This window comes from Colletotrichum spaethianum, assembly GCF_022836535.1.
Source record: "Colletotrichum spaethianum MAFF 239500 DNA, contig30, whole genome shotgun sequence".
Lineage (NCBI taxonomy): Eukaryota > Fungi > Ascomycota > Sordariomycetes > Glomerellales > Glomerellaceae > Colletotrichum > Colletotrichum spaethianum.
This window is the reverse complement of record NW_026054800.1, coordinates 39919-67535: the sequence shown is the minus strand read 5'-3', so window position 1 is coordinate 67535 and position 27617 is coordinate 39919. Positions and strand designations below refer to the sequence as shown.

At 53.1% G+C, this 27617-nt stretch overlaps 10 protein-coding genes across 10 annotated transcripts; 5 read left to right on the top strand and 5 right to left on the bottom strand.

The window, feature by feature from the left end:
• Positions 1-1902: 1902 nt before the first annotated feature.
• On the bottom strand, positions 1903-4086 carry ColSpa_09672 (ABC1 family protein YPL109C, mitochondrial; the record flags this gene model as incomplete). The annotated part of the gene is made up of 3 exons (XM_049275884.1): positions 1903-1947; positions 2007-3479; positions 3535-4086. The coding sequence occupies 3 exons, from the start codon at positions 4084-4086 to the stop codon at positions 1903-1905; spliced, it is 2070 nt and encodes a 689-aa protein (XP_049131841.1).
• An 833-nt stretch (positions 4087-4919) lies between these two features.
• ColSpa_09671 (cytochrome c heme lyase) lies at positions 4920-6098 on the top strand (the record flags this gene model as incomplete). The annotated part of the gene is made up of 3 exons (XM_049275883.1): positions 4920-5021; positions 5071-5166; positions 5238-6098. 3 exons carry the CDS (start codon positions 4920-4922, stop codon positions 6096-6098), a joined length of 1059 nt encoding a protein of 352 aa, XP_049131840.1.
• Positions 6099-6493: 395 nt separating this feature from the next.
• Positions 6494-7125, bottom strand: ColSpa_09670 (uncharacterized protein; the record flags this gene model as incomplete). Its single annotated transcript, XM_049275882.1, has 2 exons — positions 6494-7011; positions 7074-7125. 2 exons carry the CDS (start codon positions 7123-7125, stop codon positions 6494-6496), a joined length of 570 nt encoding a protein of 189 aa, XP_049131839.1.
• A 2036-nt stretch (positions 7126-9161) lies between these two features.
• ColSpa_09669 (uncharacterized protein) lies at positions 9162-9925 on the top strand (the record flags this gene model as incomplete). The annotated part of the gene is made up of 2 exons (XM_049275881.1): positions 9162-9373; positions 9457-9925. The coding sequence occupies 2 exons, from the start codon at positions 9162-9164 to the stop codon at positions 9923-9925; spliced, it is 681 nt and encodes a 226-aa protein (XP_049131838.1).
• A 304-nt stretch (positions 9926-10229) lies between these two features.
• ColSpa_09668 (uncharacterized protein) lies at positions 10230-10968 on the bottom strand (the record flags this gene model as incomplete). Its single annotated transcript, XM_049275880.1, has 3 exons — positions 10230-10624; positions 10688-10714; positions 10821-10968. The coding sequence occupies 3 exons, from the start codon at positions 10966-10968 to the stop codon at positions 10230-10232; spliced, it is 570 nt and encodes a 189-aa protein (XP_049131837.1).
• Positions 10969-14311: 3343 nt separating this feature from the next.
• Positions 14312-15349, top strand: ColSpa_09667 (uncharacterized protein; the record flags this gene model as incomplete). The annotated part of the gene is made up of 3 exons (XM_049275879.1): positions 14312-14554; positions 14632-15050; positions 15112-15349. The coding sequence occupies 3 exons, from the start codon at positions 14312-14314 to the stop codon at positions 15347-15349; spliced, it is 900 nt and encodes a 299-aa protein (XP_049131836.1).
• Positions 15350-15993: 644 nt separating this feature from the next.
• On the top strand, positions 15994-16173 carry ColSpa_09666 (uncharacterized protein; the record flags this gene model as incomplete). The annotated part of the gene is made up of 1 exon (XM_049275878.1): positions 15994-16173. One exon carries the CDS (start codon positions 15994-15996, stop codon positions 16171-16173), a length of 180 nt encoding a protein of 59 aa, XP_049131835.1.
• A 1916-nt stretch (positions 16174-18089) lies between these two features.
• Positions 18090-19678, top strand: ColSpa_09665 (clavaminate synthase-like protein At3g21360; the record flags this gene model as incomplete). Its single annotated transcript, XM_049275877.1, has 5 exons — positions 18090-18508; positions 18662-18729; positions 18841-19134; positions 19234-19448; positions 19514-19678. The coding sequence occupies 5 exons, from the start codon at positions 18090-18092 to the stop codon at positions 19676-19678; spliced, it is 1161 nt and encodes a 386-aa protein (XP_049131834.1).
• A 286-nt stretch (positions 19679-19964) lies between these two features.
• Positions 19965-21164, bottom strand: ColSpa_09664 (uncharacterized protein; the record flags this gene model as incomplete). The annotated part of the gene is made up of 1 exon (XM_049275876.1): positions 19965-21164. The coding sequence occupies one exon, from the start codon at positions 21162-21164 to the stop codon at positions 19965-19967; it is 1200 nt and encodes a 399-aa protein (XP_049131833.1).
• Positions 21165-22019: 855 nt separating this feature from the next.
• On the bottom strand, positions 22020-23323 carry ColSpa_09663 (cytochrome P450 monooxygenase atE; the record flags this gene model as incomplete). The annotated part of the gene is made up of 2 exons (XM_049275875.1): positions 22020-22541; positions 22604-23323. The coding sequence occupies 2 exons, from the start codon at positions 23321-23323 to the stop codon at positions 22020-22022; spliced, it is 1242 nt and encodes a 413-aa protein (XP_049131832.1).
• Between the last annotated feature and the right edge of the window lie 4294 nt (positions 23324-27617).

Below are 27617 nucleotides of genomic sequence, written 5' to 3'. Positions count from 1 at the left end.
CACGTGGATGGCAGCCAGAGGCTGTCATCTTCTCCTTCATGCCGCATCAGTATCTGCATCCCTGGCAAACATACACGGGGAGAGCAGTCACGCCGCTACTTTCCGTCTTGTACGGGGCATCAGAACTTATTCCAGACGCTGTCTGCGACTCCGCCCGCCCAGATGACGTGGTCGTTGTCTTCCGAGAATCGTTGCACCAATGGATCGGGCTTCTACACTCTTCTGGAGTGGACTTATTAGGCTATGGCTTGTGGGAGCGACGCCAAAAGGTCTCACAAGACGTGTGGGACACAATCGACAATTTGTGCTGGATAGATGCAAGAGTGCAATATGTGGTTCATCTCATCGGGTTTGAAATTGGACCTCATCCTAATGACTGGAGTTTTTGGTTGGTAGAAGAATACGAAAGATATGCGCTGGAGTTCTGGGACATGTTGGAAAGAAGAAGAGAAACAATGCCTGGAAGTTGGGTGGATTGAGTGAGCCGTATCCTTGGAACTAGCATCTTTGGTTACATTTCAACAGTACTTGCAATTAAGACCGGCGTGAAGAGATCGTGTCTACTTCGTTGGCGAGCTCTCCCCTGCTCAATCGCCTTGAGTACGTGATTTGACTATTCAAAATTCAACCCGCGACTTTCGGAAGGCAAGATCCAAACAAGACCTTATTTGTGGGGTTTATTATATTTTTCTTGCAATAAACTCTTGAAAATACAAGCTCTCAATGGAGTCTGAGCTAGAAGTATATAAGATAGGTTGGCTCTAATACCGTTGAGTGTATGCCCATTTCATGCAATCTGACGTCTCTTTGAGAGAAGACAGTTATTGAATCCGCTTCATTCTGACCGTTGACGCAAGGATCGACCTGTTCTGCGCGGATTTCAAGCTCTACCAGAAGAATGACAACCCAGGAGGGATATATGCCTGCAACGGCCCTATTGCCGCGGGCGACCACCGATACAGCTTCAGTGTCGTGGACAGAGAGACCGTCAAGATCTGGCACTACTTGGGTACTAGGTGAGCTTGCCCACATTTCATGAAGCCTTGCACACCAGCCAACTCCGCCTCGAGTGCCATGTACAGGGAAGCACATGTTCCAACACTCTGCATAAACAACTTCTGCTTGGGCTATCCTTTCACGTGGCCCGACATCTGCACACATGTTATCGCCTCGAAGATTCGATGAGGTATGGTACGCAACAACTCTGCCAATCCGAAGTAACGAGGATAAACCCCAGATCGCTGGGTAGTATCTCACATTCTTTACTCTGAGCATGTTTTTGAAAGCTTTCTAGGACGTTTTGTTGTCAATATACACTCCAGATGAATTTCTTTTTCCTTTTTTCTTCTTCTTCAATTTTATTTCATAGTTTTCTTTCCTCTCCTTTTTCTTTCTTCCTTTGAAAGGGAAGTTAGTATCGACGACAGCCTTGGTTGTTCAACTCATCCTATTAAGAGAGTTTCTCATTTGAACCACCATACGTTGACTCACCTAGTCACTTTGGAGGGGACGGAAGACTCGCATGGCTTGGTTGGGTATTGCAGCGAGCCAGACGGGAAGCTCGGACCATTTGCAAACAGCCGAGCGCAAGACCAAGGTCGTTCCTCAGGGGGTCTCATGGAAATTGAGGGATATGAGGACGGTCGGGATTGAGGACACTAGTGATAGCTTCATCGGGCACGATCGACGGACGCGGTAGCTCCTGGTATTGTAGCTTCCATGGCTCGTCCATACGCGCACTAGCTTGGGCACCAGACAGACAACAAATTGAATCAATGAGTCTTCATGACATGATTAAATCGGGGTGTATTCGAGGCCTCTGCTCTATGAGTTGTATATCTACCCCGCGTCTGTCTAGAGCGCCAACCCATGCAATCATTTACCCATACTGTACAGTTTAAATTACACATTCGGTGCGAGGAGGTCGTACTTGACGCAACGTTCAACCTGGAGGCGGTTAGCTGGGTTACGATGTGCGGCCCCCGGGGAGCAGCCCATTCACTTACATCTTCGATGCTAGCCTGCAAGAAGCGTCTGGTCTCCAGGCCCGCCCACACCACCAACATGCTGAAATCGCCGTGCTTCGCCATCTCGGCGCCGCTCTGGGCGCTCAGCTGGCGCAGAATCGGGAGGGAGCTGGTGAGCAGATCCATGTCGGGGTTCAGGCTCCGCCCGATGCCCTCGAGAAGCAAGATGCTGATGACAACGTTCACAAAGTCGCCCTCGAGCCGGACATGGTGGCCGCGGACCATGCCCAGCACTTCCTGCAGGATATCGCCAATCTTGATGTTCCCCAGCGCCAGGGTGCGGCTCTTGACGCCGAGGACGAGGTGCTGCATCTTGAGCGCAAACACCTCCTTGTCCAGCACGGCGTCGGGCTGGCGACAGCGCTCGCACATGAGGTTGCCAGCCTTGTAGCCGTCGAACTCGGCCACGGCGCGGAACAGGTCGAGGAAGTTGGTACGGTTCGTCTCATTGAGCTCCGTCACGAGGCCCGTATCGATGAAGATGAGCTGCGGGCGGAAGCCCTCGTTGTCGATCTTTTGGAGCTCGGCGACCCAAGCGGCCGGATTCTTGCGGTGGCGGTAGGGGCGCAGTCTAGCAAGGACCTGCTCCGTAACGTCGTCCTGCTCTTCAAAGTGCTCTTTGCTGTGGTTCTTACGGAACTTGATGTCGGGCTCGTGGGATTGGTAGAAGCGCACCATGATGTTGCCGGGATGCAGGTCTGCGTGGACAAAATTGTCGATCAGCAGCATGCGCAGGAAGGCGTCGAGGCCCTCCGAGGCGATGTCCTGCTGGAAGACCCCGCCGCCGTTCTCCAAAAAGTCGGCCAACGGGATACCCTGCGCGAACTCCTCGACCAGCACGTTGCGGGTGGTGAACTCGGTGTAGGGATACGGGAACCAGGCGGTGGTGCGTTCCTTGAAGTTTTTACGGAACTTGGCGAGGTTGGCGGCCTCGATGCGGAGGTCAAGCTGGAGCTTCATCATCTCGCCGAACTGGGCGACCTCGTCGGGGAGGGAGAGCCACTCGATCGTGGGAATGAGGTTAAGGGCAGATGCGAAGAAGTGCATGATGCGCAGGTCTCGCCGGACGGTCCTCTCAACGCGCGGGTGCAGCACCTTGACGGCGACGTAGGTCGAAGGGACCCTCTTCGGCGTGCTCTTGAGAGCTGCATCGACGTTCTTGGCCACCTTGTGGCGGAGCGGCTGGGGTCCATCGACGATGTCGTTGTCGCTGGGCGCGGCAAGGTCGGGCTTCAGCTTGGCCCGGTAAACCTGCGCAATGGCGCCGACGCCTAACGGCTTCTCGTCAAATTCCTCAAAGATGTCGTCAAAGTGGCGGCCGTCAAAGGCAGCGGAGACGATGCGCTTGGTTTCGTGCATGGAGTGCGCCGGGGCGTTGGAGTGGAGTTTCGACATGATTTCGCACATTTCGTTGGGGAAGATGTCGGAGCGCGAAGCTGCCCATTGACCGAGCTGCGACGTGGTGAGCTTTCTTGTGGCGCATCGAGAGCTTTCTCAAAGATCATACCTTGATGAAGGCCGGCCCAGCCCATTCCATTGACTGGACCAGGAAGCCGTACCACCAGAGCGTTCCGCTGCGCTCATTATCGCGATCGGGCCGCCGCTTACCCAGCCAGATGGCGGGGACCGCAACGATGACGGGGACGAAGATGACGAGGAGATGGAGAAAGCGCGCGCCAGTGCACAATGGCTCCCAGATGTAGACGTCCACGGCGATCTTCAGCGTGTGCCAGGCGCGCGAGATGCCGCTGTCATCGTCGGCGACCTTCTTCTTGATCTCGGCTCGGCTGACCTCGAGCATGCGCTTCTCGCCCGTCTGGTCGGTGCCCCCGTTATCCTTTTCTGACAGTTCAAAAAAGGCAGCCGTGCCGAGCGCGCCTGCACCTGCACCGCCCGCTCGGAGGGTGTATTTCGTGTATCGGTTGGCCCGCCATGGCAGCCGCCTCGTCTGGGTGGTGCGGAAAGCGCCTCTGAATGTGGAGTAGAAATGGGTGCCGTTCGCTGGCGCTCGGAAGCCCGGACGTGGACAAAACCGGCCCAGGACGAAGGCCAGTCTCATCTCGAGGGAGGATTGGGGGGTGAAGGTCGGAAGACGGGTATCATGTTCTCAATCTCGAGGTCGAGTTGGGTGTCGAGGTCGTTTACAGGGCTGGTCGGGAGGAGGGAGGAATTGGCGTGAGCTGGGCGGGCTGAGCTGACGGTTCGGGATGCGCACGCCCAGTGTCGGATCGCGGGACCGGGACTAGGATCACCCACGAGCGTAATCGAAAGGACGTCAACGGTTCGGTGGTGACGTAGGGATTATTTCGCCGGGGGGGGGGGGGGGGAGATGGCAAGCTGCTGAGCGGGAAATCCTCGGGAAATCATGTGCCAATCAATCAATGACACTCGCATTTTTTTAGTTGGGCGATTTTCCGAGGGGCGAGTGACACGTCCAGGCGGCCCTTTTTTTTCTTCTTTTTTTTTTTTGCTGCGCTTGAGGAGTGACGCGGGCCAAAGTCGGAAAGTGATCGCGGGTCTATCCGATGGCCAACGCCAACGACAGGGGAGATTTGGGCGAATGGACCACTGCGGTGCCGTCCATTGCCCATTACATGCTGAGCTGACCCCAAGCTGAGCTGAGCACCACCATAGCGCGCAAAGGCCTGAAGAAACCCACAGGCCAAGCCCACTGTCCTCGAACTTCTTTATCCGCCGTTCCCAATTTCTTATCGCCAGATTCCGCGCGCCCGTAAATCTTTTTTTCTTTTCTTTCTCCTAGCAAGGCTCCTCCAACAACCCGTCACGCCTCACGTCGTCGCATCCGATACCTTCTTGTACAATACTTTGTTCCTGCTACTACTACCTTTTCTCCCCATCTTCTGTTAATCTCAATCTTATCAACTCTCCATCATGGGTTGGTTCTGGGCTGATGGCCCTGCGACGTCCATCCACGCGAGCTCCGTTTCCGTGTCGCATCCCCATGGCGCTGCCGTCCCGGCCGGCCCTCCTCCTGTACGTCCGATCCCTTCGTCGATACACGGCTCTGCCTAACACTTTCTAGCCCGGCTGTCCGATGCACAACAAGACCCTCGACGCCCTGAACCCGAACGCAAAGCCCGCCGCCGCCGCCGCACCCGCTGCTCCTTCCGCATGCCCGGTCCCTCACGATCAACGCCAGGCCGCTGCTCCTCCCCCTCGGCATGCCCCGTTCCCCACGATCAACGGCAGTCCGCGGCGCCGCCGTCGTCATGTCCCGTGCCGCACGACAAGCCCAAGCCCGAGCCCAAGGGCTTCCTCCAGCAGATCAACCCCCTCAACTACATGTTCAAGGAAATCTCGCAGGCCCCCGCCGAGAACCAGGTCATCGCCCTCCCCACCGAGCGCGAGCCCTCGACGATACCCAAGGGCTCCGGCGATGGCAACTGGGAGTACCCCTCACCCCAGCAGATGTACAACGCCCTCCTGCGCAAGGGCTACACCGACACCGACATCACCGCCGTCGAGTCCATGGTTTCGGTCCACAACTTCCTCAACGAGGGCGCCTGGGCCGAGATCGTCAGCTGGGAAGAGCGCTTCGGCAAGGGCCTGTACAAGGGCTGGCAGGCCTGCAAGCGCGGCGAGGAGAACTCGGACGACATGGTCGAGAAGCTCAAGGACGGCACCGAGTCGCCGCCCACCCTCATTCGCTTCCAGGGCCGCCCCAAGGACATGACGCCCAAGGCCGTCATGTGGCAGGTGGCGGGCTGGCTTTACCCGTCCAAGTTTGAGTACGTTCCCACGAAAGCCCTTTCGCTCTTGAACACGCCCACTAACCCGCGCAGGACCGAGCCCCCCTTTGACCGACACGACTGGTACGTCTCCCGCAAGATGGGCGACGTCGAGAAGGAGATCCGATACGTCATCGACTACTATTCGGGCGAGCCCGAGCCCACCGGCGAACCCGTCTTCTACCTCGACGTCCGGCCCGCCATGACACCTCTCGGCGCGGCAGAGCGTCTCATCCGATGGGGTGGTGATGTGTGGTGGAAGGCCTCCGGCGCCGAGGTGCGCGAGAGGGAGCAGCTCGAGAAGCAGTGGAAGCAAAATTAGAGGCAACGACGACAAAGAACAAGAACAAGAACAAAAGCGAACGGAGGGGTCCCCGAGGGTGAGCGGGCTTGCTTGCGGCGTGTACACTTGGAAAACCCCGACATGTCTTTACGGGGTGAGTATTGTTTTTTACGGCGGCGTTTTGACACGATACAAACGGTTCGGTGCTTGGAAAAAGAACAAGACGCTCTTCTTCCTCCTTCCCCCCTCTTGTCATTAATACCATACCATCATCACATGGCCTGTATAGTACGCCCGAGAAAGGGCGGCATGTTTCAATGTATTTTCAACGTCGAGACGACCGGTTGAATAATGATTCAATTCACATTAACTTCCACTATTGGCTCCTTCCCCCCCATCTTGACACCCCGCCGCGGGGTTCGTCCTCCGCGAGCCTAGGCAGTCTGGGCGGCCAGGGCAGTGACCTGGTCCAGGAGCGCCTTGGCCTCCTTGGGCGCGTTCTTGAGGACCTTGTCGCGCAGGTGGTCGACCTGCTGGCCGGCCGCCGCAGGAGGGTTCCCCTGGGCCGTCTGGATGCGCGAGACCTGCATGGCCAGGAAGAACTTGGGCACCTTGATGCCCAGGCCGCCTCCGACGGAACGGATGCCGGCCTCGGTGGCGACGTAGGCGTCGAGCTGGTTCTGGAACGTCGCGAGGTCGTTGTCGGCGAGGGGCTCCTTGGTGGCGAACTTGCTGAGCGCGAACGCGAGGGGCGTCTGGTTCGAGTCGGCAAAGTTGATGGCCGAGAACTTTACGCCGCCGGCATCGACGTCGGGCACGCCCGAGAGCGTCTTCTTGGTGGCGTCGCAGGTGACCTTGTTCTGGAGGCTGGTGGCGGCGTCCGCGACCTCCTGTGGGAGAACCGTGTTGCCGACGAGGAAGCAGGCGTTTTGGCGCGGGGCGAGGCTGGGGGCTATTGTGTATGTTAGTCTTGGGACCTTTGGCATCTCGACCAGAAAGTTGACGGTGACCTACCTGCGAGAGCGACACCAGCAGCGGCCGCGAGGACGACGAAAGAGAGCTGCATCTTGACGTGATTATAAAGAGCTTTTCGAAAAAGGTGTCTTGGAAGAGACGGTGGGAAGGTCAACAGCGGATGGTAAGTCGTGAAGAGAAACGAAACGAAGCGAAAGACCTTGCCGGAAGGACTGAATGGGAAGAAACAAAGAGTGAATTACTAGTGATGGAAACAACAAGAGTCAAGACCACACCAGGTACGACTGGACATGATCGCCTTTTAAGCATCACATCACTCGCAAGGGTGGGAAGCGAAGGGAGGGGCTCTTGGCAAATAAGCATAGGGCGGCCCCCCGTACTAGTCTAAACATCGTCAAAACCTGCTCTCACTGCGGCTCTGATGGGGTGGAATCTGGGTCATGTTGACTTTGATGCGCAGCACATCCCCCGGCCGTCCCCTGTTGGCGATTTTCGTCCAGAGTCCGGGATCGTCCCTCTTGGACTCCTGGCGTGACCGAAGCCCGGCCCCCAATCACAAGACGTGATGCCGAGTTGCAGAGGGCTATCAGCATGAGCCATGAGCCAAAACCTAAAGAGACTCGGTTGACAGGTGCCGGAGCGGGTGAGGGTTAAGGTTGGCAGAGTCTCAAGGAGGCCGCGAGAAGCGTGGGATTTTTTAGCGCGATATTGGCCGTGTTATTGCACGACTGCGCAGGCGCCCAGGTCCAAAAGAGCCTCCTCTGCAACACCCCGAGTCTCAAAAGCTTGTCGCCGGCGCTCGATGCGGTAAGGCTGTCCCTGACGGCCTGCTTTTGAGCCGCGGTCGCGCGCAGCTCTGCCGTTTCGGGCTCCTTTGCGGAACCCATGTCGTCCGAAGAAGGGCACGCCAGACGGGGCTAGTTGGCGATTTGGGCAAGGGCTGGCGGACGCAGTTTGGATGTGACTGCTGGTGGGGGTTCACCTCAAGTCTCTTTTGAGACTTCGTCTGGTCTTCGCTTTAGATCCGAACGGGAGACCCTTGTCCACGACTCTGCCAGCCCCTTTGTTTCAGCGCATCCAAGAACCAATCAAGGGCGAGACGACGGGGATCTGGAGGTGTTCCAGAGTTGAAGATCTCGGGCGGGTGCGACATCGTGGAAGAGCCTCCTTCCTTGGCGGTTGGGGTTTACTCACCAGAGCAGAGTTGTATTTGTTCGTGTTGTTCCCCTTTGTCGAGGGCGAGGAGGTTTAGGGGCAAGGGGAAGGGGGAAAGGTGGGAGAGGCGGTTGCATGATGGCTTGGCTCCGGCAGGTCGGCCGAGATGGTTTGTTATTGATACGTGAATGACATATTGGTCCGCCGAGGGTTATGGATCTGCTTCGCCAGCGACGTTGGGAGGCGTTGGTAGTCGGCAGCCCTGGATGGGAACCACACGTGGGCAATGATCTCGACAATCCCCAAAGGAGTTTCTGCGCCAGTTGTTAGCTTGTTCTGCTTAGGACTTTAAAAAAATTCTTGAGCCCGACATTACATCAACGATAACAAATGCGATAACGGGTTTACACACTCCTACCGTTATTTCCAGGGTTCCCAAGTCTTTGGAAATTTTGGCAGAGTTTGGTAATTGAGACCGATCGCAATAGTCTTGGCGACGAGCTCCCGGCCCATCATCTGAAGCTCAACGAACGGTGCAAGGGCCAAGTCAAGATTCCATTTCTTAGCAAGTCGAGGCTCTCTTAGTCGCGAGCCATTGGGGCATTGCAGCATGTCAAGAGCCATGGCTCATCACCGCATCTTGGTTGACTCACAGTGAGAGCAACTTTGTTATCGGGTTGTGATCCCCACATTGCCATGGCCTTTCACCCCTTCGGTAGCGACCACCCCTGTCTGTGCAGGGTAATTCTGCATGAGCCATGATGATATCATATGCGCTTACCTCATTGCACGCGATGCATTGAACCGCGCTCCACTCACTGCAGCTTGAGATTGAGATATAACCTCACGATAGCTGACTGCTGAGAAAGTGAGACTGGCCGCCAAGAGAAGAACAAGATTTTTAATACAGATATCTACTCTATGAACACAAACACAACTACCTCAAGCCAACAGCAAGCACAAGTTCTCAAAATGGGTGTCACTGAGTTCTCCTACTTCACCGTCAAGCCGGGCGCGACGTTCCCGGACAAGGATGGCGACTACGACTGGGTTACCAACCTTGCCGTCAGCCAACCCGGCGCCGGGAGCATCTACTACGGCAACGCGATCGAGAAGCCAGACCAGTCGTGGTGTTTCCTCGACTGGGACTCTGTCGAAGACCATGCAAAGTACCGCAACACCGCGTAAGCCACCGTCCCGAGCCACGCCGCCTTCACAGGGTCGCGTTTGCAATCCACATGACAAACAGCTGACCGCGTTCCTACAGAGCCCACGATCCCATCGGTGAGAGCTTGGGCCAATACCTCGACTGGACAAAGGGCTACATAAAGCACATCGCCCCCACCCCCTGGCCGCCCACCATCCTCGCCCAAGCCCCCGTCGTCGAGGTCCTCACCCTCTTCTTCCCGGCGGACCTCTCCGAGGGAGCCAAGACCGCGCTGAGCGCGCAGATGGACGAGTTCAAGGCCAAGGCTCTCGACACGTCGCCGGATTTCCAGGGCATCAGTCACGGATGGAGCGTTGAGAACGACGTGCCCGTCACCGACGAGCCTGGCAAGACGGGCAACATGCTGGCGGCCTTCATCGGGTGGCCGAGCGTCGAGGCGCATCACAAGTTCCGCGAAACGGAGGCTTTCAAGGAGAACATCGGGCTCTTACGGGATATGAAGGATGTCGTCAAGTTGGCGGTTTTCCACGTTAGTTGTGAGAGCAAAAGCCCTCCTGCAAAGGAGTGAGACATTGGCTCAGGTGCTGGAGGGTAAAAGCAATTCATTCATGTTGAATCAATTTGTTTTAAACTTATATCTGTTTGTTTTTATTGACAGAGTCTGAAATTTCCATGAAATCAAGTTAACAATGATTACTTGGACTGAATGTCTGTGTTCGAACAATGCTGGTATTGAAAACAGCTCAGTCATTTCTTAGGGAAATGCGGCAGCTGCGTGGAATAAACTCGCTCCAAAAATAACTCATACTCTACATGGCTTCAACCCCTTGGTCGAAAGAGCGTAACAGCGCCAGGCCGTTAACACTAGTAATCTACTCAACCATAGCCCACGAGCCCGACGGACCATACACGACCTCATGGAAGCTCTCTTTCGTGAAATCAATGACATGGATGGGCGTGTCGTGCTCGTCAACGATGGCCCCGGTCTCGGCGCCCATCTGGAACCACACGGCAGCTTGCAACTTGGGCGTCAAGGACTCCCTCCCGGGAGGCAGGGGGCCGAAGTGGCTGACGTAGACGGGGGCTTCGACGCCGTTTACCGTCTTGTACACGACGGCAGACGCAGACGACGCCTCGTTCACGAACAAGATGTCGTCATCGGGCACGTCGGGGTCGGGGGTGGAGGAGCCGTCGCTCCAGTCCGGGGGCAGGATCCAGGTCTCTCCCGAGGAGATGGGTTGCGGTGTCGTTGCAACGTCGAAGCGAACTGGTGCCGTGTCAGGGAGACCGATATCATGGCACGTGTAGGAGATAGCCGGGCAGAACTTACCTCCGCTGGCGAACGCACTGCTGCTGGCTGCGATTGAATAGTCTTCCTTCCATGTCACCATCAGATTCCTCGCACAAACTGACTATCTTTTAGCTACGCGGCTCTGGATCATGTTTCTGCATTGTAGACGTACCTGAAGAGTATCCGATGACGTTGAACTTGGTGGAACCCGGTCTGGCGGTGGTATCAAAGCCAAAGGCCAGACATATCTTGTGCCCACTGGTTTTGAACTTTGTAACGCAGTTCTTGTCGATGCGGATGTTGAGTTTATATTCAGCCATTATGATAGCTGAGATTTGTTGACAGTACTGAAGTTTTGATTGGCTAGTGCCGATGTTAACTGGACGTAGTCTGAGTGATCTCAAGTAATTGAGCTGTAAGATGGTATTGATGAGAAGTATTGAGGTTTAACCTCGTCGAACCGGGCACTACGTAGATAAATAAGCTGCCACTATACATTCTCCGTGCCCCTTTCTAGACATGGACCCTACTGCTCTTTCCAATCATGTGAACTCTGCCCACAACGAGAACGTTGGGAACCTTTCTGTCTCAGCAGCGCCATGACTTGGGTCGACAGCTAATGACGCAGCTGTCTTGGTTCGCATGCAGATCAGCCAAGGTTCGGAACTCCGAACATCGAGAGCAAAAAAGATGCAAGTCCGAATGAATTCTTCACCGAAGAGTGACGACTGCCAACCACTTTGACGGAATGCCATCGCATTCGCCTCTCCTAGGGGGGACGCGACAGGGTTTTATCGATGCTTTTGATAACCTGCGTCCGGTCCAGGTTTAGCTCCATCGATGCTACCGGCGCCTTGATTCCTACCGCGGATAGCTTATGTGCACGTGGGAGGCTCCCCATCCCTTTCGTCGAGCATTGGCTGGAGGAATGCCTGTGGCTTGTCCTCGCAGGGTCGTTTCCAGCCACATCGCACGAGAAGTGCTATCGAGGCGGCCGTTTCTTTTCTTATTCTGACCCTTCCAGCCCATTGGAATGGGCAGAGCGCTCTGAGAGCAGCAAAAAAAACACGCCACCCACGGTTTCGCTCATTCCGCTGGCTCTTGTGCTTGTGGCGGCTGAGCGACGATACTGGCTGTTCAGTGGTGGTGAACCGGATGCGGCAGTGCTTCGGTCAGCATCGAGCAGGGCTCTGTCCGACGACGCACAGATGATCTATCATGACTTGTTTTTTCCCCCTGGCTGATCTTGTTATCCTAGTAGCCGAAGAAACATGAACAAACATGACCAAGATCCAGACAGCATATTCTAGATGAGACGGCCGGGGAGGGGTGGAGAAATGTCGGACTGTGCCGCCCTCGGGTTGTCGGGCCGCACCAGGCAACCGGTTCCGTGTCTTTCAGCAGGGCTTCGCGGTACATATGACGATGCGCGACAAAAAGAAGTCGGTGTCATTGCATCTCATGACCCTCGTCGCAGGCGCAGACATGAGGCGCATGTACGCGTTGCGAGACTGGTTTGTGTCATGGTCTGATATCTACGGGCAATCACTAAATTTCTTCTTCCTCGTTTCATCGGCTGTCAAGGCTCCATGCATGGAGTATGAACATCGCAGAGCCTCTCGCAACATGACGTGCACGCAAAGGTCATTCATTGCTCGCCAAATGATGCGTGGCGGTTGTGTGTTTAATCCGTCTTCGCGCGCACCCAAGTCGCAAAACGGCTAGAATCGTTTCGGCAGTATCTCAGGTGGTCGATGTGCAACCAGTTCAGGGGCATGTTGGCTTCCAGTAGCTTTTGGAATCGCATTGGGATATCTGCTCGTGGACAAGCTCAGTCGCAGTTGACCCTCCCGAGTGGATCATTTTCTAACATTCAAGGGTCATTCAGGCTCCAAGCTTTACAGGGCATCCCAAAGTCAAAATGGGACGGGACGGTAACTTTTGCCACTATATCCTAGAAATGAGGACAATTGAGCCTCTTGTCCTAATGATACTTGCTCTCGCTTACAAGACGACACTAGGTACGCCAACTCCACGGAACCAAGAGATGAAGTTAGTTGGTAGCAAAAAAAGCTTTTCAACAATCCTGCCGTTGAAATCACCGTCCAGCGAATTAATACGATAGCTTGGCGGAGAGTAGTGACTAAGCGGAGCTCACGCGTGCCAAGTCCCTTTGATTACCTCAACGCGCAACTGCGTCTCAGATCAAGTACCACTGCCTCCATCCGGGTCCCGCAGGTTTTCCCACCATATGCCGAGCCAGTGCGGAGACTTAGGTTGCGGGCTGAGTAAATGTTTATCTGACGTCCCGGTGAAATGGAATGACAACTAGATTACCATACTAGCGTCCGGCTCATCACCCGTTCTAGAACGCTTTTGGTCGACGGGTTGCCAGAAAGGTGATATCGCTGCTTGTTAGGGTGTCTCAGGGCCCATCTTGGCGGGATTAGAGTTCGCGGTTAATAACTGCTGGCGGATATTGGAAACGAGAATTTAAATGGTGTGGATTTCTCCTCTGATCGCCGCCAGCGAAGCGCGCTGTCCGCGCATCGCGTGTCGAGTCAGCCTCGAGGAGCAAAACGGAGCATCCGCCGGCTTATCATCAACTGGCAGAATGTTCCAACAACTCGATTGGCATTGTCTGGCGAACATCAGACACCAACCTCAAGCAACGTGCCGTGCAGAGATCTGCGTGTCAGAACTCTGAGCCAAGTTTGATGCCCTCTGACCGCGGAGTTGCACCCTGGACAATAACAGAGTATTTCGAGATCTTCCACGGAGACCATGCCAGTTCCACATTCCCCCCCTGAGGTTTCGCGTCTTTCGCAAAGTCGGATTCTATCCCAAGGCAATCGCCGGATTGCGCAAACAATGATCTACGACGGCAACAATGATGCTATCTCGCCAATAAAGTTAGGCTAAAAAGTGTGCGTTAATCCATATCCCCTTAATATCAATACCATTACACGTTAGATCTTTGCAAGTCTTCCACGTGGCGTAGGGAGCCAATGCTCAGTTGATGCCGGGAAGTCCGGAGTTTCCAGTGAGGTTTTCGTGGATCAGACAATCTGGCACGACTCGCGTGTTCACCTTGACAGCAGATTTGGGGAGACGAATTGGCCGCCTTAAGTCCTGTGCAGTCAACCCCCAAATGGGGCAGTGGTTCCGAAACTGAATCATCGGAAAGTCTAATGGGCTCTTTACGGGGCGTAACCCTGCTTCTCATCAGCAGAGCGGCTACCCAACAGCACGGCTCAGGCTGACGAGGCGCGCCGAGTTACAGATGGCAAGGAAGCATGACACGGCCTTCCAAGAAACCCCCCATTCAATCCCAGACAGCAGCAAAAAGTTTCCGGAGAGTAAGGGGCGGCGGAGAGGTGAAAGAGACCACCCCGGATGAAGAGACTGGAGACGACAGAAGGAGCATGGCAGGCCAGGAACGGCTCCAGATCAGACGGCACGAAGCTGAGCTGGCATACAAATTATGGTGACTCCCCACCATCTGATTCCCGTCCTTTTCGCTTGGACTCCGAAGTTTCTGTAGATCATCTTTTCCGTTCTTTACACATTCTTTTCTGTTCGTCTCATCTAGACGCTATTACCAAAAACCACCACACTCTTTTTTTTATTGTACAGACCCCGCTCGTAGCCGGCCTAGGAACAATGTTCACTTCTACTCTCGTCCTCTCCCTTGTCGCCACCGCGGCGGCCGCTTGCAGCGGTAGCACCAAGAACGACACCGCCGGTGCCAAGGCTCAGTGCAGCCTCCAGTTCGACGGCCGCATCCCGAAGGCATTCACCACCGCCGATTTCGATGGCACCTCCAGCCCTTTCAACACCGCCAACGTCTTCGGTAAGGGTCTCAAGTTCAGCGAACTTATCCAGCTCCCCGGTAGCCAATCCCTGGTGAGTTACCTCGGGAGGATTCAGAATTCTCCATCAAAAGCGGGTTTCCGGGGTTAAAGACTAACACCGCCCCTTAGTTTGATGGCAACTCCACCCAGGCCTTCGAGGTCACCATTAGTGACAAGTCCATCTTTGCCCCGTCGGCGACCAACGTCCAGATTGGCTTCCGCCGCGCCGAGATGCTGCCTCTCAGCAACAACGGCACGGACCCCTCGACTGTGGGCATCAAGACCTTGCACTTCAGCCTTCAGAAGGATGCCCAGCGCCCTCTGAACCTGTCCCACGAGTACCAGCTTGTCTTCCTCGAGAGCGCCGACTTCAGCACCAACCAGCTCGTCCTCAAGACTGGCACCATCCTCGGCCAGAACACCGAGGACCCTGACACCCTCCAGCTCTTCGGCAACGTGAACTCCAACCCCGTCCCCGAGCTTTTCAAGACCAAGTTCACCCCCGGTGTCTTCCACAACTTCGCCGTCAAGCTTGACTTCACCGCCAAGTATGTGTTTTCAGGACCCCGGAGGCTTCCCCATGACTGTATTGCTAACATCTGATCCCAGCACCACCGAAGTCTTCTACTCCCAGGGTAACTCCGCCCTGAAGTCCCAGGGTGCCGCTGTCGCCAACAACATTGCCGGCCAGGGCCAGTACCACTTTGGTATGCTCAAGAAGCCCGTCAACGGCGGTTCTGACATCACCAAGAGCGGCGACCAGCCTTCCGGCATCAACGAGGGTATCATCTACGGCGGCATCTTCCAGGAGGACAGCTCCAGCGGCTGCATCTCCCTGTCTCCTTAAATCGACAAGAGGCGACGGTGTAGATTAAGGGCCTTTTCTCTTTACCAACATTTCTGCCTTACAAAGTTTACTTTGTGGTGATGTAGATATTATCCTTCTAAAGAGAAAACATTCCACAAAACATTCCCCCAAATGACCACTTGCGACTGTGTTTGACAGTGAAAATGCTACTACTGGCCATCTTTAACGTGAGAAGCCTTCCTGTCTTGATCCTCTGGATCAAACTGGTTCTCCTGTGCATGGGCACCAACATGACGGAGACCGACTTGCCTCACGACAAAATACGCTGGGACTACTGCAATACCCCACAGAGCAAAGTTGACTCCCAACGCCGCTGTCAGCTAAAATGGAATGTCAGCGACCAACTTGAAAGTACTGATGAAGCGCATGGGCAACTCACAGGTGTGCTAGTTGAACTGATGCCAGAGCTAATGCATTGTCCCGCACTCTCAAGCGCCCTGGCGGCACTCGTGTATCTCACGATATCGCTAGGGTGCTGCGACATCCAGCCTACCAGCCAGTAACCATAGTTGTAGGTAAGCGCAAAGTTGACCTGCCACATGATGTACAACGCCCAACCACGTCCAAAGCCCGCCTCACTCCAGTCAAGGGATGGCTTGTGCTTCACGTACTCGTCCTGAACGATGGCGCCCCAGATCCAGCAACCGCCAATGAGCGCCATCAAAAACACGTACGAAACCCGTGCGCGTGTCGTCAGCGAAAGACGCTTCCAATCCAGAAAGCTCCCCAACATCGCGGTGCCAGCGATCTGCGCCAGCGCTGAGACGAGCGACGCCAAGGCACGGGAGCGGATGGAGAAGTAGAGGGACAGGTACGAGCTGCTGTATGGCAATAGCCAGTTGACGTATACGAAAAAGGGCGCACTATCGTCGGGTGATCGATTAGGTGAGACTTCGGGCATGAGCGACGCGCCATGAGACTTACACCAGGAGGAATTCCTTTCGAAGCATGAGACGTCCGAGCTCTCTTAATTCAGCCGAGTCGGATATGCGTTCGACAATCTGGACGCGGGTTCCGTTCCGTCGGACAACTTTCTCTGGTGGGGAAAGGAGCAGGGCAACAAGGGGCCCGAGACATTCTTGAATAAGGTTGAGTCAGTAGCGTCTCGTAATGTCTCCAACGGCAGCTTGTTATCGGCGGGCTGGGTCAATTAGCCGGAAGCTTGGGCCTGAACTTACGTAGAACTACAAACACGATGTAAGTCCTCCAGTCAAGCTTCCCCGTACGTCGGCCTTGATAGTTGAAAGCGAGGTTGATGATACCGCCCAAGATGCTGCCGCTGTTTCGATAGCAGAGCCAGTAGGCCAAGTACTTGCCTCGGTTTTCTGGCTCGGGATAGCTGAGCATAATCGCTCCCTCCGCGGCCCAGAACAACCCTGCTGTAATACCGCAGGCTGCCGATCCGACGTAAATGAACCACTCATTACCATAGCGGTTGTTGGTATACAGAGCCGCAGAATAGATGACATAGCCGATGGTACCAAATGCGAATGTGGCTTTTAACCCAACCCTGTTGGCGACTATACTGCCAACTAAACACGTGAGTGTCATCAGCGAAAAGAGAACAGCGTTGCCAGCCCTGTTTCTCCTGTCAGTGACGGTCCAATTCGTTCTTCAGAAACAACCTTACATGACAAGATACGGAGACTGTTGGCCTCCTGCCCCAACCGAGTTCATTGCATTCCATAGTCCTGGTGCAGTAAACGCCGCAATACCAACCACCGTTGCCTGAAAGAAGACGCCGCGGTACCATTGATACTTTGGCGCAAGCGCACCTTCATCTTCAGTGGAAGCCACTGGAAGTTGTGAAGCGCTCGTTTCTGCTGCTGAAGCCATCTTGCTGACAATGACAAACACCAGTTAAACCGTTGACTATGTTGGTGGTTATCAACTCAAATCCTAACCGGAATGTTCTCATACTTAAGCTGTGCATTATCCCGAGTTGGCGGCATTAGAGACCGCAGATGCAAAAGGATAGCTGTTGTGTGTATTGCGTGATGCGTCGCAGTCGGGCTGCTTCCGAAGCCATTCCTTTTTGGCACAAGAAACATTGTGGTGACACACGAATCGGGAGTTCTCATAGAGTGCTCCACTACTTTGGTGTGACTGGTTGGAGTTCCGCAGGATCACGACATGCTGACCTGCGATGGCGTGTTCAACTTCCGGCTTGTTTCCAGGTGATATCTCCGGCTTCCAGAGCAAGGCAAACCAAAGAGCGATCTAACCTTATCATGAATTTGGGTACCAAATGGTAAACCAATGGAATTTGGGACTGAGCTTGTACAAGTAATTGTATCAGCAACTAACATCCTCTTGCAGTACTTTACTTGTCTCTTACGTATTCATGGCTAGCAGAAAGTAGTACTCACAGTGAAGGCGTCAAAATGCTTCATCCGAGCTCGCTGGTTGCTCTAGATATGTCCTTTCAATTGCCCGCTCCCGCCCGAAATCGCACGGCCGCGCATTCGTCTGTCGTCGCATAGGATCCGACGCCTGAGGTGAGGATCCGCGATCACGTCATGCACCAGGAGGAAGCCCAATCACTTTGGTGAATATAGACCCCAATGCACCAATCTTTCGACTGACTAATCCATGATATTGGGAGAGGGGATAACTACATAAAAGTCTTGTATTTCGCCCGAAGACGCAAATGGCACATGGGGTCCAGGTGAGCCGCATCTTTCCGGACACTTAGCTCGAACTTACACCACGACTCACCATGGCAGCGGGTCAAGTGACCTCAACCCACAAGGATACTTCGTCTACGTCAAGAGAAGGTGACCGACGGAGTATTGAGGAAACCTTGCAGCTCTTTGAGCCATTTACAGTACCTGGTCAACACGACACAGCCGCCTTTGGACTACCATGGTCATCCCCCTTCCCCCTTGGCCTCAAGGCGACAAAGGCTCTCAGTCTCTCGAACAGCATCGAAGTTATCAAGAGCTTTACACAGTCTGGTGATCTGGCCCGTTTAATCAAACACCACGCTGGCGCCATTTTGATCCGCGGGCTTCCAATTGAGACGCCCGACGATTATAGCAAAGTTGCCCATGCCTTTGGCTTCCGCCCTCACGTCGAGGTTGGACGTCCTCCGTTGCGAACTGTTTTGGCACCAAATGTGAAAACGGCAAATGAAGGGTAAGTCCCAGCCACCCCAATATAGTTCGGTGAGACCTCGGACTGGCAAGTTGTCTTGCATGTCAAGCTGTATGATAGTATCACTTGCTGGAGCCGTAACGGGAAGCTGATTAGGCTCAACAGTCCACCAGAATTGCCCATTTGGCCACACAGTGAATATGGATGGAGTACCATCAACCCAGCATGGTTGACTTTTAGCGCTCTTAAGCTTCCCGATTCTGGTATGTTACATTTTGCTGATACGAGTGTTCCTACTTTTACATTCACCCACCAATTGTGAATCTTGTTTCTTGTTATACTGAGCCCTAGATGTTCATCGCTGACCCAAATAGGTGGCGCAACCCCAATTACTTCGGCTATTTACATTGCCCATGAGCTTTCTCGTCAGAAGCCTCAATTTCTCTCGGAGCTTCTCAACAAGGGTGTCAAATACGTCTATCGCTACACAACAAATCCGCTTGTTTCTAACACTGGGACGAGTATACGCGGGGCTTACGGCCAAGAGGTCACAGACGAGGACGACGAAATAACGGCAAGGAATAAGATTGAGGACGAGGTTCGACGCCACAGCAATCGATTCGAGTGGCACGAAGACGGTAGCATAAGCGTGACACATATTGTTCCTGGTGAGAACGTATTCCATGGATTCTGGCTTCACTTGTGACTGCCCAGAAACTAACAACAATGCCAAGCTATCCGGGTTCACAATCCTACAGAAGCAACAGTATTCTTCGGAAACGTCACATCCGCCTGGGGTCGCAGCAGGCATCATGGTGCGACGAGGCCTCCCTTCCAGGGTGACGACGGATCCTACCACCCTCCGCCGACCTACGGCGATGGCACGCCCATTGATCTTGAGGACTTGGACCTGCTGCTGAAACTCGCAGAGGATGGTGCCGTTGATGTCGAATGGGAGAAAGGAGATTTGGTGCTACTGGACGTGAGTATTTGACCGAGAGAGTTTGCCCTAGCGTGATGTGGCTGACACCAGAGGCGCCCCACCAGAACTACGCCGTGATGCATTCCCGTAAGCCATGGAAGGGCACACGACAGGTCCTTGCTGCTCTATGGGATGACGACGGAAGGATCAGGGACTTTCCAGAAGGCGTTGAGTTACTGAAGTCCAGTCCCAGGGTGCCTCGAACAGAACCCAAGGGGACCAGCGTGTGATAAGTATCGTTTGGCCAGAGTTCCTGGAACTGGTTGTTGATTTATTGATTGTCTCTTTGGACGATCAATCTTAGCATCGACGTGACTAGTGAATATAGGGTTAGGTGCTTTGTCCTTGCGTACATTGCTCGGACTGGGAGATCTGGGGTCATGCAATCAAGAGAATCGATAGGGTTGAGGATAATCAAAGGTTGAGCTTTGTTCTCGAATGGAGCAACGATTTGATGTTATCTTTATAGAAAATATGGTGCATGTGTTGAATCAAATATGAAGCATTCGACGCTCATTAAGGACAAATCGCCCTCTTCCCGGTGCCGCCTGAGATATCAGACAGTCCAAACCAGCCGCACTCCGAGTCAAACAATGCTTCAAAATCGTTGTAGAACATCCTGCCTGTGTTGATGTACGGACCCTTTTCTTTGCTCGGCTCGGCCTCCATGACAAACCCCGATGGCTGCATGGTGGCGGGGTCGGGCTTGCCAGCACCTTGAGCAATGACAGTGTAAGTGGCGATCGGATTCTTGTCGTCAGGCACCGACACAACAACCTTGCTTCCCCTCGCCAAGACCTGAGGGTGCGTTTTGATGTATTCGGACGTGGTGGTATTTGCGCGCGAACTGACGTTTTTGTACACCGCCACATAGGCTTGGGGAATGCCTGTATCGAATAGCGCATGGCCATAGTTCCAGGGCGAGTCGTTGATCTTGATCGCCATCTTCACCATTTGCCAGTCAGTATCGTTGGACCCAGCCCGCAGCTCGAGCTTTGTCTTGCAGAACCCCTCGGCATTGTCAGTTGTGAGTCCAACTTTGACGCCGTCTTTGGTAATTATGTAGCCCTGGTGAATATCTTTCACCTTGTCCACGCCGATTTGCGCGATGTGGATGAGAGGCACCTTGTCAGGCAAGGCATCTGGCTGCTCAGAACTGCCTCTACCGAAGCCAACACCAATGTAGTGGATGTCGTTTGGCCACATGGTAACGTTTGACTTCTGTGCCTCTGTGCAAGAGCCTTGGGTCTTCCAGGCACGGCAGATGCTGGCTTCAGTGACAACCATGATCGGGACGGTTGCGATGATCTCTTGACGATTTGCCCGCTCATCTGCCTCCGTGTAGAAGGTTAGGTTGGCATCGATCCAGTAGCCTTGCCATAAGCGGCCGCTGGAGGAAAGGTACTCGTTGCCTGGACGGCTCTTGTCAAACTGTGTGCTGTCCGAGAACCCAAGTAGACCGCCGCCGATCATGACACCGGTGGAGCCGGTGTCCATACCAGCAGCGGCGACGTGTTTCGTTGAAGACCATTTTGTTGCAATCGAAAACTCGAAAGACGGAGTGTTGTTCATAAGAGGGAAAGTCTTGACGAATGGAATGAAGGCGGTGTTCTGTGTAGTTGCTTTCGGATATGTCGGAGGTCCCGAAGCAGGGCACGAACCGGCCGTAGCAAGATGTATAGTGGCCGAGAGGACGAGGGAAGTATAAAGGTGCATGGTGAAGTATTATCAGTTTCTCGGATGAACTGAAATACATGATGAATGTTGAGCATATTCCGGGAGAGAAGGAATATTTTAGGTCGACAAATACGCAAAACCAGCCTAGCCATGTGCTGGAGGCTGCGCCCAGTGAAGGTTTGCGTAGTGGAAATCTAGATCTCCACGCCGTGCAAACTCAAAATGGGACAGACATGCCCATAAAATTGCTTGCCGAAGCTTCTCACCCAAGGTGCCTAAGTCTTGATGCATTTCCCTTCAAGCTCTGATTTTAATTAGACTTGTACTTGTTTGCACTCGAAGACGAAAACAATTCGGGTCTTTGTTTCTCACGCTGTAACACCTACATAATTCCGGCAGTGGTATAGCCCTTCTCGAAAAACCAAAAACCAAAAACCAAGGGAGTTGTCAATAATTAAACTCGGTATTAGTGCATTCCAACAGTTTAGCATTCGATTCCGGCAATGCTCCTAATCATCCGGGTCCCGGGGGTTCCGACTTCTAATCAACAGATTTCGCAGTGTATTTCTGGAGTGGATGATCCGCTATCATTATCAGCCAAAGCACACCCATTTAAGCCCTTGCGTGAATGGACTCAGGTATTAGTTTTCGTACAAAACTACTGGGGTAAGCACTCGCTCACATGTTTTTCATCACAAATTCTCACAGGAACTCAGAGTTTGATCTCCTGGCAGTATACTTACTTACATTTGACAGAACATTCTTGCACAGTGATCCATTAAGCAAGGCTTCATCGTTGTAGATAAACAGCAAATTCACTTTGTTGTCGTAGATTTACTCTCCATTACAACCAAATAACCTTGGAATAAAACCGATAGGTGGTACTTAAATACGCTACTCGAACCTTCGGAGCCATGCATCTGCCTTGTTCCATTCAGCTACCAAAACGTCTCGTCGTTCTTCACTTCGCAACTCAAAGCTCACGTCGAAAAGCTTTGGGCCAGTAAGAATGGCATCCTTGAAAGCCGTCTGCACATTGGTATCCGGCATGCGTTCTCCTGGCACGATGTCAAAGCACCAGAGAAGCTTCGACATGGTCATTAACATGCTGTTCTCGGCCATCCGCTGTCCAGCACACACTCTTCTTCCAGCCCCAAAACCGTAAGTGAGCCTTCGCGATTGATCCGAGATCCCGTCTTTGAATCTCTCGTCACTTCCATTGACGCCAAATGTACTATTGACAAATCGTTCAGGTTTGAAGGAATCCGGATCTTCGTATTCGTCTGGATCATGACTAATGGCCCAGATGTTCATAAGGATTGTCGTATGGGCCGGGATATGGTTACCTTGGTACACATCATCTTGAGTTGTGGCATGAGGAATAGCCAATGGGAAGCCAGGACGCCACCTCAAAGTCTGTAACATGAGTTAGGATTGGTGGAACGGTAAGCTAGGACCCCGAGCAACGGGCTACTTACCTCCAGGAAGCAAGCCTTAAGGTAAGGCAAATTTGCTTCTTTGAGCTTCTTGGAACAGACACCGTCTTCGCCGAATACAGAATCGATTTCCGCCTGAGCTTCCTTCTGTATGTCTGGATACGCAGCCATAGCGAGCACGAAGGTTTCAAAGGCACCGGCAGTAGTATCAGAGCCACCTTCCATAAGAAAGCCAGCGATGTACTCCAGCTCGACATCGCTGTATCCTTCCTTCATGTTGTTCCGGATAAGGCTGGCCACGAAGCTGTCCTCACCCTTCCCCTGCTCAATGCGAGTCTTAGCTTCATCAAACAGATCGTGGTACAACCCATTCTGCTTCTTTTTCAACGCAGAAGCCCTCTGCTTCCAACCGCGCCACGGTGTCATGGCGTCTGGCACGTACTGCAAGAACGGAAAGACATCGAAAGGCGGAACAGCCCCCTGGTCTAGCATGGCTGCCCACTCCGCTTGGCAATCAAAAAACTGTTTGATTTTGCCTTTATCGTCAAAGTCTTTACCCCTGGTGCCAAAGACACTCAACATTATGATAGCACCAAAGTATCTCAAAATGTAATCGTGATAGTTGCCAGGGTCAGAAAACAGCTCGTACATCATTTGGGACGACTCGGCGTCTTGCAGAACCATTAATTTGTCAACCTCCTCATCTTTCAGGAAGTCTGTGATGGTCTTCCTTGCCTTGCGCCACTTAGGCCCATACGGCATAAAGACAAGATGGATGTCGCCGGGTGGTGGTACCACATACTCAACGATGGGTACGTATGGCCGGGAGGAGTAGATTGCGCCGCGTTGGTCCAAGAGATCACGGGCAGACTTCCAAGAGTTAATGACGACAGCCTTATTTCTTGGACCGAGTTGCAGGCCAATGAGACCGTGGGACCCATAGGTTCGGCTCCAGTCTGCGAACTGGAGGAAGGGCTTAGTCAACGGGATCTGATGGAGATTTCCAAGAAATGGTACGGTCGGCGGCCCTGGTGGGAAGTTAATGTTGGAATTTGAGGGATAAAGGAGAAAACGAATAGAAAGGTATATAAGCGATAGAATCGCAGACCCTAGGACTAATGTCAACAAGGCCATATCGAGAGTTGGAGATGAGTTAGACTTCAGAATTAGGTAAGAATACACCACTTTATATACCATCGAACATAGGTATAAGGTATGCTCAACCTGCAATGCGCTGAATCAGCGCGTTGTTATTTAGGTAGGGATGCGCGGACTCGCAGTAATACAGAAACTTTTATTGGTCAAGACACGGTGCTGACTGGCGACCGTACTGTCGTGTAACCTGCCCCTCATCGTTCACCTCGTTGAGCGAGAATGATTTCTGGAAAATCTACCTCCGCCGAGACTGTTTTTACCAATTACACAATACCAACGGCGCAGTATCAGGCAGGACATATATGCCTGAAAGCGAGGGCCATGACCAAGAGTTCTATTCCTACATATCGTGCAAGTAGCCTTTCCAGAGGCCATCCACGTAGATTTCCAGAAAAGGGTAAACGGTATTTCGTCTGTGCTGTGACCAGCAATATCCTGTAAAGTTTGAAGCTGTAGGGAATTTTAGAGAAATTTCTCAATACCTTTAGCGTAATCATAAAGCAAAGATTCAGGTTTAGCTGTTGGGAGAAATGACAAGAATAACATCCAGTACCTTGTAGAGATTAGAGCGAGCGAGAAGCCGCAGAGAAAGACTTTTGTGTTTTGAACAGGGAACCAAAATCCTCACACTAGATATCAGATCTTGTTGGAGAAAAGCTTGCCGTATTAGAAGCTTGAAGGTTGCGTGAGGGCCGGCTACGAGTTTTGGGACTAAAAGGGCAGTAATGTTGGCTTGTCTCCATTTTTCGTGCGGACACGAGCAGGGCTTGACGTGCTCATCTCGCATCGGACTCGGATTCTAACCAATTGAGACATTGAGCTCGAAGATTTTTCACAAGAGAAAGCTTGTGAGGTTCACCACGGCGTCGAATCGTGAATCGTTTAGTGTCAGGATGTGATCCACATGTTATACCCACCGCACGCCACGCCTACCGCTCATGACAGTCTGTCAAGTGCACTGTCTGGCCAGTGAAGAAGTTGCTGTCACGGTGACAACTAATCTGGATCACGAACCAACCCTAAGGCTGGTAAAGTAGAGGAAGCTAAGATCCTAGAGTGGTCACTACCAGGGCTGGTAGACGGGATGATGTTGAGACACTGATCGAATGAATATCCGTTACTGAATCCGTGCGCCCAATGGCCTCCAGAAGATGCATGCACATGCAAATGCAAGATCAGCATTTTCTGATAGGGGATCATTCTTTGGACAGTTCCTGATCGAAGAATGAGACATACATAACCATGTCGAGTCCCCTTCAACGACGACTCGCAATGCCATTTCCGGCCAGCTCACGTGATTTTGTCATGATTCCAAGACATCATTTCCCCCTTTCAACTGTCTTCGACTCAAAACGTCTGGTGTTGGTGGAGATTCGCCAGGCTTCTCAAATCAGGACGTTTATCGATTCCAGAACGGATCAGGCACCGCACCGCATGGGCCGATGGCGTCTGTTAGCGTTCCCCTCTGTCAGCAAACAACAACATCGCTCCTCCGATGTAACCACTAGCTGTATCATAGGAGACGCCATGCCTCGTAACCGATTGCACTAGCTGAGGCCGCCTACCCGCCAGTCGCAGCAGAGAGCTGGGGGCCATTTGAGGAATGAGACAAGAGTCCGTAGCTTGGACGGTGGAACAGCAGATACTGTGCCTCTTCGGGTTTAGGGAAGGTTGGTTAACCACATGGCTCGGACTTTCTCATCACAACTAGTGCATCCTAATATCCGCATTGACCTCGACTCTCCCAATTGGACGAGTGGTGGCTGTCTCTAATACCCTTACTTTCGCAACTCTGCGAGCTGAGAGATTTCCATCCTGATTGTTGTGTTCTCCCTTTCCCTGCAGTCATTCGTTCCAAGTCAGGATTCCTTCGTTTGAGTGCCTGTTTTCTCATTCTAACTTTGTAAATGTTGCATGACGCGAATACTTGAGCTTACAAGCGAGCGTTTTTTACCAATCGCTTGGACATATAACCGACCAACAGTAACTTTATCAAACACGCATCTCATACAGCTGGAACTGGATAACAATGAATCATGGCTAATCAGGAGAACCATGGGAGATGGTATGAGATCACGGAGAAGCTTTTCAAGCGGGGTCTTCTTGGGGACATTCTCAATACACCTGGCAACATCATCAGTCAGGTGTTGTCATCGCCGGCGACGACAACTCAGGAAAACGTTCAGGCAGAGAATACACAGGCAGCAGCCACGACGCAAGCGGCTGCTGCACCGGCTGCAACAACGCAAGCTGCCGCTGCTCCAGTTGCGACGACTCAAGCACCGGCTGTACAGCAGCCCGCTGCGACCCCGGCCTCATCACCAAAGCAAGATCAGCAACAGCAAACTCCAACTCCAGCCGCTCAAGCACCGGCAACAAATCAACAGCCGGCTCAGCAACCGACATCAACCAATGCTGCGGTTACCAATGTAGCAACCACTGGTTCCAGTCCAGCTCCCGTTCTCACCACGTCAGCCCCTGCAGCTGCCGAGACTGCGCTTCCGGCAGCCGAGAATGCTGCATCGTCACCAGTACTCTCACAACCAGCGAACTCAATAGGAACTGGAGCAGTGAATGGCGGAGGAGCGACACCCACCAAACCTGGAGCAACTAGTTCTTCACCAACACCGCAGGCACCAAACTCTGGAAACATATCTAACTCAAGTAATCAAACGCCTTTAATCGCCACTGGTGTCGTGTGTGAGTTCGATCCTTCAATCTCCGCATTGAGTAGCCAGGATGGGCAATGCTGACAACCTTTGTAGTAGGTATTGTGGTACTTCTTGGATTGTCACTTCTTATTTTTTGGTGCTGTCGCCGGAAGAAACGAGCAGCTCTCCATGCTCACGAAGCCGTCCCACCGGGAAGCCCCATGAACGAGTATGGCCCTGGCCACCGCTTCCGAGACCATGTCGACCAAGTCTTTCCTTCGATGGCTGAGAATCGTGCCATCAACACATCAGATGAGCTTATCATTCAACATCCTCAGCCTGGACAGCCACCACTTGCACAAACACACCCACATGATGAGGAGGGAGAAAGTACTCCGGCCAACCCATACGCGGCACAGCCTTTTTCATATGCCCAGGCGCAACAGTATGTCCAGTCTCTCGCCGATACGGGAACCTTTGGGTTTCCTCCGCCACCGCCGATTCCGCAGCCATCTCCGATTCGGATCTTTAGGTGGCCGACTCGGTCCTCTCGTAGTGGAGCTTCCACACCGAGCGTGTTAAGTGGTCTTCGATCAACGAAGACCCCTTCGCGTCATCAATCACGAGCATCTCGCAGTACAATGTCATCGATGCTATGGCATGGTCGGAGAGACATCATTGCTAGAAGTACCATGAATCAACGCTCTGTCTCGCCGAGATCCCACTTTCTTTCTACCCACAGCCCCGAGAGCACAATGCCAGACGGTCTACACACTCCAATTTTGGACTGGCTAAATTGGATTCGTGGCCATCAGCAAGTGGAGCCCGACCCAGAGATGAACCACAGGAAGAGCTTCGCCAGCACCACCGAGAGTTCGACTTCCGAAACCACCAATAACAGCTCTGCCAGCACTGCCAGCAGCGGCGTCTTCTCACCAACACTCCATTCATGGCACCCGCCGACAAATAGGGCCAGTGTGACCCCCGAAACTTTCCAATATATTCCACTGCCATTGTTCAGGAGTCCAAGCAGTAATAACGAAATGAGATCAGAGACATCTGGCGGCGTCCGCATCCCGAACTTTGGATGACAAAAGACGTAGCGTCTGATAATATACTTACTGTAGTCACTCATTGCATTACTAAGGTGTCAGGGTTGGCAACTGTATTTTCATTTCGTTCAATAAATACCACACCGAATCATCGTAAAGCTCAACGTTGCCTCTCGCCTCTTGTAAACCTTGTATACA